The 14407-nt window shown below is 38.9% G+C and overlaps 1 protein-coding gene across 3 annotated transcripts; it reads left to right on the forward strand.

The window, feature by feature from the left end:
* Positions 1–717: 717 nt before the first annotated feature.
* On the forward strand, positions 718–9680 carry LOC129189597 (major histocompatibility complex class I-related gene protein-like). Of its 3 annotated transcripts, none has more exons than XM_054791422.1 (7): positions 718–870; positions 2565–2831; positions 3047–3325; positions 3517–3825; positions 4554–4655; positions 4735–4752; positions 5390–9661. In XM_054791422.1, coding segments are annotated over exons 1-7 (1032 nt in total). In that variant the 5' UTR covers positions 718–815; the 3' UTR covers positions 5392–9661. The 3 variants fall into 3 exon arrangements, with proteins under 3 accessions (XP_054647397.1, XP_054647396.1, XP_054647398.1); XM_054791421.1 differs by having other exon boundaries at positions 5195–8383; XM_054791423.1 differs by lacking the exon at positions 3047–3325 and having other exon boundaries at positions 5195–9680.
* Positions 9681–14407: the final 4727 nt, after the last annotated feature.

Below are 14407 nucleotides of genomic sequence, written 5' to 3' on the forward strand. Positions count from 1 at the left end.
TTATGGACAACATTGCAACTCTTTTTTGAGGTAAATATCAAATTGAGTGTGAAGTATCCCATTGTAATTTGTTGCACACTTTGAACATAGTGTTTTTTAATGTCTATATAAAGGAAAGCACATGCAGACAAATTACTATAATGAAAAAGGAGAAAAGAAGGTTGGTATTGGTATCGGCCGATATACAATGTTTCAGTATCGTATTGGTATCCAGTGTTGAGCCATTTACCTTTAAAAAAGTAATTCATTCTAATTTTCTTTCTTTTGTTTTTTTTGTTTATTTTTTTTAATTTTATGACAATTTCACCTATATCTTGATTTGGTTCCTGTAATGATGATAGGACTTTTCTTCATAATCATTTGGTACTTGCAGTAGAGGAGTTCTGTTGTTGACGTAAATGAGCAAGAGAGCTAGAGAGGGGTCACGTGATTTCCCAGAACTCCACCCTGCGTTTTCGTGCTCTTTTGTGACACTTCCTGATTGCTGAGCGGGAAGAAAAAAGTTGCTGCTACTTTTCATTTGCTACATAACTCCATTTTATCACCACGAACAACAACACAACACACGCTACACCTGACAAACAGTCTCCTATTATGTTCAAATGAACCATATGGAGCTTTCTAACTCCAGTACAGTATAGCGGAGACGCTTACCAAGTGATAGGTGACGTCAGAGGTAGGCTGAATCCTCATTGGCTCAGGTGAAGGTTTATATATTCTGGTCTCAAGTTCAGCGTCCATTTCTAGTTTGCTCGTCAAACTAGATTTTGTCATTTTGTCTTCCTCTGAGGGATTAAAACTAGTGACAGCTAATCATGAACTTGTTTTTATTCGTTCTCCTGGCTGTGCAAATACACAGCGTGGCGCCTGGTAAGTCCACTTTTCTTTACAAGTTTATAGACGTCATTCCAAAATCCTATTTATGCTACTTTATTCAAAATATGTTGACACCTTTTTGACACTGTCTGATGACTTGATATCATGACTGACGCTGTTTATTTTTGAAATGTTTTCATTTTCATTTGTGCTCAACCGCTTCATTTGTTGCTCCAACATTTAATGAGTCAAAGTTGTTCACGTTGCGTCACTTTTACAATCTTTACTTACACGGAAATGCATCAACCTTATTATTTAAGATGATTTTTTCCACAAGAGTGTGAGTCTATTTTCAGGAGCATTTCCTGAAACTTTGGTTTCACTTTTAAATGGCAGTATAAAAAAATGTCACGTACACAATCAAGGTTTATTTAGACCATGTTAAAGTATTTACCAGCACCACGATATGTATACAAGTAGTTCAACATGTCCAAAAGGAGTAGGAATTAAAAAAGCTTATACTACTTAAAGACGATCTACTTGTACCGTTTCTTACTGGCTCATATTAATACATAGTTTGTTGCTTATTCTGCTCATTCCATAATTTAATTCCACATACAGATATGCTAAAAGTTGTCAACATGCGTATAAAAGCTTAAGATCTTTTTCCTCCTTGAAAAACACTGGTGGTGCCCAAGACGAGACTTAAGACCCGCTTTTATTCTTTTAACTCGGCGTGAATGTGTGGTCCTCTGTGGCTTTTATTCTTTTTTATTTTTATTTTTTTTTAGGTTTTAATTAGTTTTATTTATGTTAGTTTTTATTTGATTTATTTTATACCTACTTCTTGTATTTATTGCTTTCATTGTTTTTACTTCTTGTTTCAAATATTTTACTGTTCTAAGTGTCTTTTGTTTTTATTTGATCTTTTAGTTTTTACTGTAGTAATTTGTACTTTTACTTATTATTTATGGTTTTACTAGTCTCTGCAGCACTTTGGAAGCAGTGTTTATAAAATGTGCTGTAGAAATAAAGTGGATTGGATTGGATTGGAAAAAAATGCACATTTTGGGGTAGGCCCTTACTCTTATCTTTGCATCATTTTGGCAACATCCACATGGCTTTCATTCAATCATTCAAGTTGTCGGATATTCAACCTTTTAAAAGGACTCTTCGTAAACTCAAGACACTTTCCATGTCTTAAACATTTCTCCCTCAATTGTGTTCATTTGTTAGACGTGGGCTGACTTATCTTGGCTCTGGAAGCCGTGATCTGGTCAAGTGTGGGCTGACGACAGCATTTGCTAACGTTAGCGCCGTGCTCACCGCATCGCGTTTTAGAGGGTGATTATTGTGGAGGCTAAGTGCTTCCGTGATAAGCAAAGTCTTTGCCGCACAAAAACATAAAAACACTGACACTAATCATTTTTAAAATCTAGAAAACTACACCAAAAGTGCTCCTTTACTCCTTTTACGACTCTGGTAGCAATAATGTGGTTTATGTCTTTGCCAGTTACAGTTGTAAAATGACATGAAAGTCAAGTTATTAGTGTCTGTTGTCTTCAAGTACTGTTAATATAAAATGTATCAAATGTCCATAAAAGACAAACTGTGTTATTGTCTCTTATCGACTCTTTACTGTGACGACTCTTCAAGTTTAAAAGAAGACACGATCATTTCACATATGAATTGTTGAACATGAAACAATCATAAAATGTTCTTTTTGTGTGTTTTTTTTTTTCTTTCAGTGATTCATTCGGTGAAGTATTTCGGCACTACAACCTCTCAAGTTCCAAACTTCCCAGAGTTTGTTTCGGTTGGTTATGTTGATGAAGTTCAGATTTCTCACTATGACAGCAACAGCAGGAAAGCAGAACCCAAACAGGCCTGGATGAACAAAATCACAGCAGAGGATCCACGGTACTGGCAGACAGAGACAGAGACCAGTGTTGGTAATGAACAGAGAAGCAAAGTCAGCATTGAAAACATGAAGAAGCGCTTCAACCAAACTGGAGGTTTGTTATGTTGAACGTCCTACTGTTAAAATATATTTGATGTACTCGTACACATTTTATACTGTAGTATACACACACATTACTGCACGGATACCTTCTCTGTCCATCCCATAATGACCTACCAAAAAGCACGACTGACACTTAGAAAGAGAGTTGTGTGCATGTGCGTGTGTGATGGTGATGAGGTTTCACTCTGCCTTGTGTCATTCTCGCAGGTGTTCACATTTACCAGAGGATGTCAGGCTGTGAATGGAATAATGAGACTGATGCGGTTGATGGTTGGGAGCAGTACAGTTATGATGGGGAAGACTTAATATCATTGGACACGAAGACATGGACTTGGACCGCAGCAAAACCACAAGCTGTTCCCACCAAACACAAGTGGGACCATGACAAAGCTTTGATAGAACATAAGAAGTATTACTTCACTGAGCTTTGTCCTTCTTACTTGAAGAAGTACGTGAACAATGGGGCGAACGTCCTAATGAGAACAGGTAGAACCACATGATGTACTTTCACCTTTGTAACCATGTTAGCACGCCCCCTGTATGAACATTACTAGCATTACAAGCTACACTCTGGCTCTGTAAACTTTTCTCTCTCTCCTTTTCTCTCCACCTTGACTCCTCTCGCACCTTCTGTCCGCGTTGTCCTCCGTTCACACGTCACGTCACTTCCTGTGCAGAGCTTCCGGAGGTGTATCTCCTCCAGAAGACGCCGTCCTCGCCGGTCAGCTGCTTCGCCACAGGTTTCTACCCCGACGGAGCGATCATGTTTTGGAGAAAAGACGGCGAGGAGCTCCACGAGGACGTCGAGCACGGAGAGCTCCTCCCCAACCACGATGGAACCTTCCAGATGGCGGTGGACCTGAAAGTGGAGGTGGCGGCCGATGTGGAGGGCAAGTACGAATGTGTGTTTCAGCTGGCTGGCGTCAAGGAGGACATGGTCACCAAGCTGGAGAGAAAACGCATCCTGAGCAATGCAAGCCTTGAAGGTGAGAAAGGTTGAAGTTGACGATGCAGCATGAACATAATAACACCACTCTACAATAATAACATACAGTCATGTTGTTTCTTCACTTTCTTGTTCATTTTAATGCCTGATACAACTAAAGGTACATTAGTTTGGACAAATGTAACAACGGCAACAAAAATAACTCATAAGAGTTACATTTTTGGCAGTACAATGCTATAGCTATCCATGTAAGAACTTCAGTGAGTTTGGTTATCAAGAAAACCATGGAAGTTGCGAGATATCAGCTCTTTAATGAAACTCTCATAAACTATATTTGTTACTGTCATTATATTTGTCCAATCAAATGTACCTTTAGTTGTACCAGCCATTAAAATGGATCCATAAACTGAAGAAACAAGGGTGGTCACATCATTTTTTCCCATGAATGTATATTAGCATGCTAAATTCACACACCCTTGCTAGCACACACATACATTTTTTCCATGTGTGTAGATGATGCCAAATTCAACAATAGGAGCAATCATTTCATTCATTTATCATCACCAATACGTTATTGCATCATTTATATCCAGACTGACTGTACCATGTGCGATTCAGTCCAAATTTGGACTCCGGTATTTCTATATTTATTTACAATGTCTTTGCTTTACTTATTATAGCTTATCTCTTTTCTATTTATTAACCACATGGTGTTCCTTCATGTAACTTATTGTCAAACAAGTAAAGCATACCCTACCATACCAACAGACAACTCCAGCTTAGCCATCACTGTCACGCTGGCGCTCCTCGCTGCGGCGGCCATCCTGGCAGCCATCATCTTCCTCGTCTGGCGTTGTAAAGACAGACCAGGTGAGGGACACAAACGTTTCGTCTTTGCAGTCTGCCGTTTGTGAGATGTGAATTTCACTGAGTTTGTCTTTCATTTCAGCCAAATACGATCCAGCTTGTAAGTAAAACATCTTCTTCTCTTTGAGCCGCAATAAACACAGCAGTGGTGAAGCATCACCCAAACACCTTACCCCCTTCCCGAGATAGAAACACTACACAACTTTCATGCTAGCTTTATTTTAACCGAGAGAGAGTGAAAATAAAAGCGCTTTCCTCCACAGGTGTAATTTGACACGCCAGTATAAAGTGTCACATAAGCCAACTTTTGAAATGAGGCATCATGATAAGGATCAGCCGTGTTCACGTTCATGTTTGCTGACTCACTAAGAAGGCATCCTAGTCAGGAAGTAGAAGAGCAGTATTCTGCTTCTTCATGCTTTTGATCCAAGTCACAATAAATGTTGGAGTCGCACCTCCAAAGATCTGATATGAGTGAAGATGCACATTCTGGGATGAATGCACACAGTCACCAGCTCACGCTGACTTTTGTGGTCCGACAGCTGGTGACGGTGATTTCAAGCTCTCGGAGAACCTGAAGGCTGGAATCTCAGTGAGACACAGCAGCGGGCACAAAGCGAGTTAGCTCACACGGACACCTCCAGATGTTCTTGTGGCTTTGTGTGAAGATGATGTTCATCTACCATCTCCCCTTGGATTCATGTGCTTCTGTTGCTGCTGTCATCTTCTTCCTCCAGGATGGTTTGTGCACTGGAACGCAGAGCGATGTCTCCATCCCTGAGGGACGTCATCACTGTTGAATCACACATTGAGATGTCATTTCCTCATGTTATATACTGTCTTCTTTTGGTGTTTATGGCTTAGAAAACACGGTCTATCAAATATTTTTGCCGGATTAGTGGATGATATTTTGTCAGTCAATCAGGTTGGTCTTTGTGTCCATGTCTATGGTCTATGTCATCATTTGGGACTCGTGTCATCACATTCACAAGGATTTCTTCTTTCTTTTTGAAACCGATAGGTAGCTGCTTATGGGTGAATACCACATTGTGTCACATGTCTCCTGGCCTTTCAATACGTTTTGTTCCAAGGTGTGTACGCTTCAAACTGATTTTTGCGGGGTAACGAGAGGCACAGTTGAAGACAAATACATTTTCTTTGTTTATTTGCATTATTGTGTACTTGTCATGGATTAACAAGCCTTTAAGGTAAAAGATGTAGCAGGTGATTGGATTTGCAATGCTACTTTTAAATGACCGTAAGTCTCCAACTATCAAAATAATTGCAGTGGTTTCTGAGACTAGAGAGACTGGTGAGGCAGGTTAGGGAAGATGAGGCTTTGACAAAAGCAGAGTGGGGGTTTGTTTACAGAGCAGTGCAAGCCAGTGTGACGGAGAGGGACAGAAACGAAGGCTTTCTATGACAAAGTGCTGCAAAAGTTATATTTTATCAGACTTTTTTTTTTTACCATTAGGTTTTGGATGTTGCTGTGTTGTCGCATTTTTGCTGTGTTTTTGCTCAATGAAAAATGCAGAGGAGGTGGTCTGGGAAGTAACCAAGGGAGAACGATCACATACTTTTGATATTCAATGTTTAATCATTCTTGGTTTATATTACAAATCCTTTGCTCATATACACTGTGGGTGTCTTATCAGTAAATACCTTTCAAATTAAATTCTGTTTTTGGGGATGGTCTTTGTACACATTATAACAGTTTCAGCATGCAGTCATGCAAAAGAGATCTTTTAAAGTAGTTCTGAAAAAAGGGACACACGCACATACAGCAGATTGTAGGACACTTTAACAGCTAAAATAAGACTAAAAATTCCAGGTGGACAGTTGCAGTTACAGTAGTAGGTGTGGTGGATGTGACCCGTGAGTTAAAAAGCTTGCTCTAGAATGTTCTGCCACTTTTTAAACAGGTTGGTTTCTTTGCAATATTGACTGATTTGAAGCTGCTGTAGCAAGACCAATCAGGATGGGACGCATGACGATTCCAGAAGCTACCTGATGAGTGTGCATTATCAGTTTCCCTCCACGTCTTGTTTTGTGCTACCAAGCATACGTTACCTGGGACGCACGTTTTGACAAAGGGAAAATGACTACATTTTTAAAAAAGAGAAGCTTTGTGCACTCGGTAGCACTGCTAACGTGTACTGACCTCTAATTCTCTGCTGGGTTACGTGAATGTTAGTTGGAGTGAGACGTGGTTCAGGGCCGGAGTCAGCTGGCCACACTGGTCCCTGCTAGCTGTAGAATAGCTAACAAGTGACACTTAATTGGGGCTAAAATGCAGAAGAAGCTGATAAAACGTGGCTTCCAGCGCCATCACGTTCAACGGAAGACTCTGGTTTTTGTTAAACACAGCAAATTACCAAATAAAAAAAAAGCTTCATAGTAACAACCATGACCAACAAAAGGCACCGCCTCCAGCTTTTGAGGAACTATTTGTTAGGGGGTCATACTGCGCCTAAATCTGAATTTACTATGAAAGAATTTACTCATGTTAAAAAATATATATTTTTTTATATTTAAAAGTATGAAACACGATGAAAGCCTATCAGAGGTTCCTCAACATGTTTTATGTCTAAAATAATACTTCAGATCATTTTCAATAGTGCAACAAGTGTCTTTGAAGTTGCATTGTCCAAATATGCATTATATGCGTGTGTATATACAGTGTATATATATATATATGCAATACTTTAATTTAATGGCCAAATCAAAAACAAAAAAATGAGGACATTTTCATCACTTTCTGAAAAAAAAAAAGACACAAAAACGGGACAGAAAATGAAAACAGAACATGTACTGGACAAACAGCATGTTTAGTCACCCTAATCTGTTTGTATATGCCCATCACTTTGTTAAAGAGAAAGAAGAGGCTTCACTACACATCTTAAAATTAAGCTCTGTCAACTATCTGCCAGCCAGCTACAGACGTGGGAGCTATAAGTTTGATCATTTTGTGATGTATGACATCTACGACGTACTGGACAAGTACAGAGTTACAAAGTATATGCAGAAAGTAGATAAAGTACACAACGCGGCTTCTTGGAGAGACACACACACACTGATGGAGACAAACACCGCTCATTAGCATTTATGCTACATACACACAAAGCGGTGTGTTCCCAGTAAGGCTTCCTATAAGCACTGAAAATATCTCATTTTTTGCATTTATTTAGAAATGTATTTCACAAAAATCATTGAATCTGGACAGGCACGTGATGTAACTAAACAACAGCACACACAACAACAGGCTGTATAGGCGTCCGATATTATCACACATTATTTATTATTCGGCTACACAAGGGGTGTCCATACTTTTACAGCATACTCAGAAAATTAAAAGGATGTGGGGCCCATTTATAAACTTTATTGAAAAACAACCCATGTAGATCTGCTGGGATTTTTTCAAATTTGTTTTATAAAGAAAAAGTCTGCATCTTTTATAAAGTCTACATTTTTTTATAAAGAAAAACAACAGTCTGCATCTTCGCTGTGTGTTACTGGTGACAAAGCGTATTGTTGATATTTTTTACATTACGGTACACTTTTTGCTGTTTTTTTCCATTTTCTTAAATATTTTATTTATAATTGTTTCTTCTTGTAATATTATGTCTTTATTTTCATAATATTCTAACTTTATCATCATATTATATCTTTTACCCTACTGAATTTTCCTAAAATTGATACTTATTCTTTTTGATTTTCATGATATTCTAAAAAATATGATTTAAAAAAAATTGCTTTTAACATTTTAACTTGATGCTATTTTTTCTCTTAATGTTATGACTTTATCCTCCTAATATTACGGCTGTATTCTCATAAAAATGAATTTCCATTTTTGTTGTTGACAGCCGCAAGCCCCCGGGCCACACTCTGGTCACCCCTGAGCTCCACAATAGCATAAAGAACATACTGTACCTGGGGGGCTGAATTAGGCTAAATTAACATAACAAGTCAGCAAATCCAACTATCAAGTTACCAGTTCGCAAATTCACCAAGCTCCCGATCTCATGTCACATCACTGTTGCGGTTGCCGGTGGTAAATTTCCCTCCTTTATTCAAGTCAGTCAGTATAAATTAACATTTAAAACAAACGTGTTAAAGATGTATAAATGTTGGCATAGTAGTCACACCAATAATGAATCGCAGGACCATCCAAACCTTGGAAAAAAAAAGTGATTTATAGTCTGAAAAATACCGTAGGTTTTAGACAACATGCTTTTGGCGGCCTATGTGGGGCCTGTAAAGTAGAAATTTGAAAATGCTCATCAAGTGTTTGCTAGAGGACTGTAGCCATCATACATCACACCAAACTGATCTGCACATGAACATGACAGGTAATGCTATTCCATCAAACTGATCAAACTTCATGGTTAAGTCATCACATTTAGACAACCGAGAGCGAAGTATTCCTTAGCGTTGGTCGGTGGGAATATGAGCGCAGGTTTGCCCATGACGCTTATCTTTACCAGCTCATTACTGCAGCGGCTGCTGATCTGTGGCATTTATCTGGCCTGGAAGAAACAGCCAATTATCCAGCGCTTATCTGCTGCTGCAATCAGAATTGAAATGGCGCCATCAATTTCAGACGTGGATGCAAACGAGATGACGGATGCAGACAGTATGCCTGAAACCTTACGGAAGTGCATTTGTTTTAAAAAGTGTATTTTTTTTTTTACAGTTAAATGCACAACTGTTGTGCACTAGTAATATTAATAACATGAGCACTCAACCATTAAGGACCCATGATGGCCGCGTCATAAACATAACGACCCTTTTAGTGTGGTACTAAGAACATTACTAGCGCCTTTTTCTTAATGTGTACACAATAGAACATTTTTATGCATGTAGGCTGAAACAACCACACCAATCTCAACTCAGACCAGAATTTAAAGGGCATTTTTGACATTTTACAACAGTGGTTTTAGTCCAAAAACACACAAAAAGGACCTACCACACAACAGGTATTATAAACAAGACAATATCAAATTATTGTTAATTTTCAATGTCAGCAAATCTTTTGTTCATCATTGTGTCTGTGGACAATGATCTCATGTATATGCTGATAATACTTCAATTAAATATCATTTCCAATTCAACATTTCTAAACGTTATTTATTAATTTATAATGTGATTCATTTTTGCAATATATCATTTTCTTTTTTTAAATCTGTTTTCAGATACCACCAGTAACAGTCGTACCACACATTTTAACTAAATAGAATTATTTAAGTCATGTATTTTCTAATGTAAATTATTTATGTACTAATTTTTAACATCATTAAATATAAAAATGTAAAAATAATCTCTGCTGTTTTTGGCTACTATTGGATGGAGTCCAGTGCCACCAATGGTACTTGTACCATAAATATAATTAATTAAATAATGTCTTTTCATGTATAACATAATGAATTACATATAAAATTGAATATAACCCATGTTTTAAAAATCTCAAATATCAAGAATTGAATCATGCATTTCCAAAATGTAATTATGTACCTTAAATTCACAACATAAATAAATAATTATATTTAAATATAAAATGCAGTTTCCAATACCTCTGGTGTTTCTTGGTACCACTAGATGCAGCCCATGTACCACCTGTGATACTGCTACCACATATGTTAATTGAATATCCTGAATTAAATAATACATTTTCAATATTTTATTATTACATGTGTAACATAGTTAATTAAATACAAAATAAATAAATAAATGCTGGTGTTTCTTAGTACCACTGGATAGAGCCCACATGCCACCAGTGATACTTGTACCACAGTTATGAAATCCTGAATCAAAAGCGCTCCCCGGCTCCTCCTCCAGTTCTGAAGTGCACTTCACTGAGACAGGAGGCAATTAAATAATTAGAAAGATTTTTTGTAAAAAAAAAAAAAAATTGAATAAATAATACATTTTATAATTTAATCATCATAAATTGAATAAAAACAGAAACTTCGTCAACTGGACGCAAACCACCTGCACCTCAACACCACCAAGACCTGGGAAATGGTGGTGGACTGTAGGAGAAACAGGACGCACCCGGTACCTGGGACCACACCTGCAAATACCCGGGATGATAAACTGGACTGGACCGCCGACATAGATGCTCTGTGCAGAAAAGGGCAAGGCCGTCTGTACTTCCTCAGAAGGCTGGCGTCCTTCAATGTATGAAAGAAGCTGCTACTTATCTTCTACCAGACTGTGGTAGCTAGCCCCTCCTGTATGCAGTAGTGTGCTGGGGGAGCAGCCTCAAGAAGAAGGACGCCACACGCCTGGACAAACTGGTGAGGAAGGCAGGCTCTGTCATTGGCACTGGGCTGGACAGCCTGACATCTGTGGACTCTGAGGGGGCTCCTTTCCATCGTGGACAACCGGCATCATCCAATGCACAGCATCATCTCCCGACAGAAGAGCAGTTTCAGTGGCAGATTACTATCACTGTCCTGCTCCACTGAAAGACTGAGCAGATCATTCCTCCCCCACGCCATGCGGCCTTTCAACACAACAGAGAGTGAGCAATAAAAACACACACAGGACTGGACTTATTACCTTATGATGTATTATTATTATTATTATTATTATTATTATTATTATTATATTTATTATTGCACTACAAATTTGACATCATCCGTAAGTATTTATTCTTATTTTGCTTATATCTCGTGTTCATTATGATATTTTTGCAGAGCTGCTGGAATCTATCTATCTAATCAGATCACTTCATTTAAGGCCAAATGAGCACATGTTTATTGTTTTACCATACAGGATTGCCAATAACAAAAGGTGCTTATTTCAAGTACATTAGTAAAGCAGCAGCAGCATGTTTCAGTCGGAAGGTCTCTCGAGCAAATATTATTGTAAAATGAATGTTTCCTTGCGCAAACATTGATGATTTATTGTTTGTCCTTGCGCTGGCAGGCATTTAAGAAATTAATGGCACCTGGGAAGAAACTAATGAGAGCTGGAAAAAAAGGATTTTACCAGCGTGGAATGCAAATGACGCTCGTACCTGGAGCTGGTGGAATGTGGAAATAAATCTCACTCTATGGAAATGTTTGCTGCTCTTAAGCTTTCCGAGGTGGGGCTTGTTGTCGTTGTTCGTTATTGCAGAATAAGTGGAAGGTGTTTTTTTTAAGGCAATCTGCCTAAATGAAAGTAATGATGATGTTAAGCCAGTGACCGGTTGGCGCCTTTAAAGTCTCACAGCAACAACAATTTGTAATTACTGTTTTTAACAACATTTTGAATGGTGCTGAAATCTGCTTTTGTCACGGCTAAACATGAATATTTTACAACACATTTATGCTAACTGTAATTCTTTCATCTCTGCTCTGACAGGAAGTTCAATTACAGTATGGTGACCATGAGGGATGCTTCGATCAGTATCGGCCGATTTCCGTGAAAAATCATGTGACCGGAATATGCCGATGAATGCCTTTCAACGCCGGTCACAAAAGCCGATCACCCGTGGCTAGTACTATTCCAGCCCGCAGCGATGCCTTCAAGGAGTGTAGTGTCTTGCCCGATGTAAGGTCTTGGGCAGTGTCCTCCGCCCACTTTCCTTCACAGTGCGCAGGAATGCCAAAACAAAAACAACCACGTCTGCCGTGTGGAACTTAACTGCCAACACATCCCACATCAACTATCTTGCGGGGCTGGCATGTTAAAAAGATGTCATTTAATACGGCATTTGAAGAACAAACAATTGATGGAGTATGGTGAGATTTCGAGGCTCGAAGTGTGATCATCAGTCCAACGAGACAGCTAATGCAGCCGTGTGGACACTCGCCCGTATGTGCGTGACAGTCAGAAGGATGAGCAAATAACCCGAAAAAGAATTGTATTCGTCGGATGAGATGAGCAGCCTTTCTCAGCGGCAGACACCGGGTTCTCCGATTGTTCTCTCACTTACCTGGCAGTCCTGCTAGCGCTGTCTCCTTAAAGAAGGCGTCTCATCCTCTGTATGTTTCACCAGTCATTTATGTTCTCTTGAAAAAGTAAGTCAAATATGTTTTTGTCCAAATGAAGTCGATTTTATGGGACCCTTTTTTCACATCACATAGCCAGTCGCAGGGGTGCAGCCAGGAATTCTGTGTCCCATGAAAAAAATCCCCTTCCGCCCCACCCCTTATTAATTAATTACTAATTTTATTAGTAATTACCAATTTTTTGAGCCCCCTGGCAGTCAAGGGACGTCTCGGCCAATTTCATTCTTGGATGATCGGAATCAGCAGCATAAAACCCTGATCGGAGCATCCCTAAAGACCATATTTTGAATACCAAAATCCAAGACACTTGGATACTCAAAGATGCCTTATCATTTCCACACATTTAAAGTATACCTAAGTATTGTTGTACTACAAAGTACTATTTATAACCAAAGGGAGAATATTCAAAAGCAGGCATGAAAAAGATTCCAAGAACAGAAGAACAGAAGCTGAAATCAAATTCTTGTTGAGTTTTGGAATGTAACCGTCTAAAATCACAAGAAGATGGGACTTTGACATCCCCAATTTCACAAGACTTCAACTCAGCAAGCGTCAGAGGATTAACTCTTCGCATACGTTTAGTTTTTCATATGTTTCTCTTTGGCTTTTTGCCACTTTTTGGCAGCACTTCTTCCAAAATCAGCCCCTCGGGGATTATGTCACATGCAGCAGAGTGAGCTGATGCTGGTCCATTTAGGCCCCGTCCACACGGGAACACATCACCAGGTGAAAACGATGTGATACGCGGGCCACACTTACATGTGGCGCTGTAAACAGACGTGCAGACGGAAGCACGCGACACAGCAAACTATAGAAGAAGAAAGAGCGCACGCGCACGAGTCCGTCATCTTCCGCTTGGGTGACTTGCCTAGACTTATGATGAAGTGGAATTACTCGTGCGTGTCATTACGGAATATAAAAAATGAGTCAATATTTTAATCAGATTAATCACGGTTTTCAAATGAATTAATCATGATGCCCAATATGCCCGTTTTTGCTGTATTTTAGTGAAAGAAAGATAAATGACTAGGCAGGATTACATATATTTCGCTGCTGTGACGTCTACATTTCCCCATTGTGGGATAAATAAAGTACAATATAACATATTTGTATGCATTGGCACACATGTCTGAAAATCTATTTACCTAACGCTGGTTCCTTTAATAGCAGAATACTTGAATCAGACTTAAACTGCATTATTATGCGCAAGGAGGAGTTGCGTTCAAAGACACCACGTCATTTAAGGTGAAATCAAATGTTTGGAGTGCATTTTCTGGAATTTCCGAGCATACTTAAATACAGCAAATTTTACTTCCGCATGAAGAGCTACAAAGTGAGTGATAGGAATATAGACTTTTGTCTTTGCGTTTTTGTTTAATTAGACCCACTGATCTGTATAATACATCTGGATAGACCATACGTCGCACGCCGCCGTGCAAGCCGCTGAAGCCAAAGAGACGCCATCTTACCACTCACATCTCGACTACATTGGCACAGCGGACATTGCGTGCAAAGCAGATGAAGAGGCTCGCAGAACACCTATATTTTTAATTAAAAAGCGGGGAGATTCTCCCATTCCTTCAAGTAACGCAACCTTCGTCCCTTAAAGAAATACATATATCATGATATAACAAAAAAGTACGTACATTTCCTCTTAGCTACTATAGAGCTATATAAACCTATCAATTCTGGACATACATTTAATCAGAGGAATTTTACACGATCGAAAATATCTGAGAGATCGACAGTGCAAAA

The sequence above is a fragment of the Dunckerocampus dactyliophorus genome, chromosome 11, assembly GCF_027744805.1.
Source record: "Dunckerocampus dactyliophorus isolate RoL2022-P2 chromosome 11, RoL_Ddac_1.1, whole genome shotgun sequence".
NCBI classification, from domain to species: Eukaryota; Metazoa; Chordata; class Actinopteri; order Syngnathiformes; family Syngnathidae; genus Dunckerocampus; species Dunckerocampus dactyliophorus.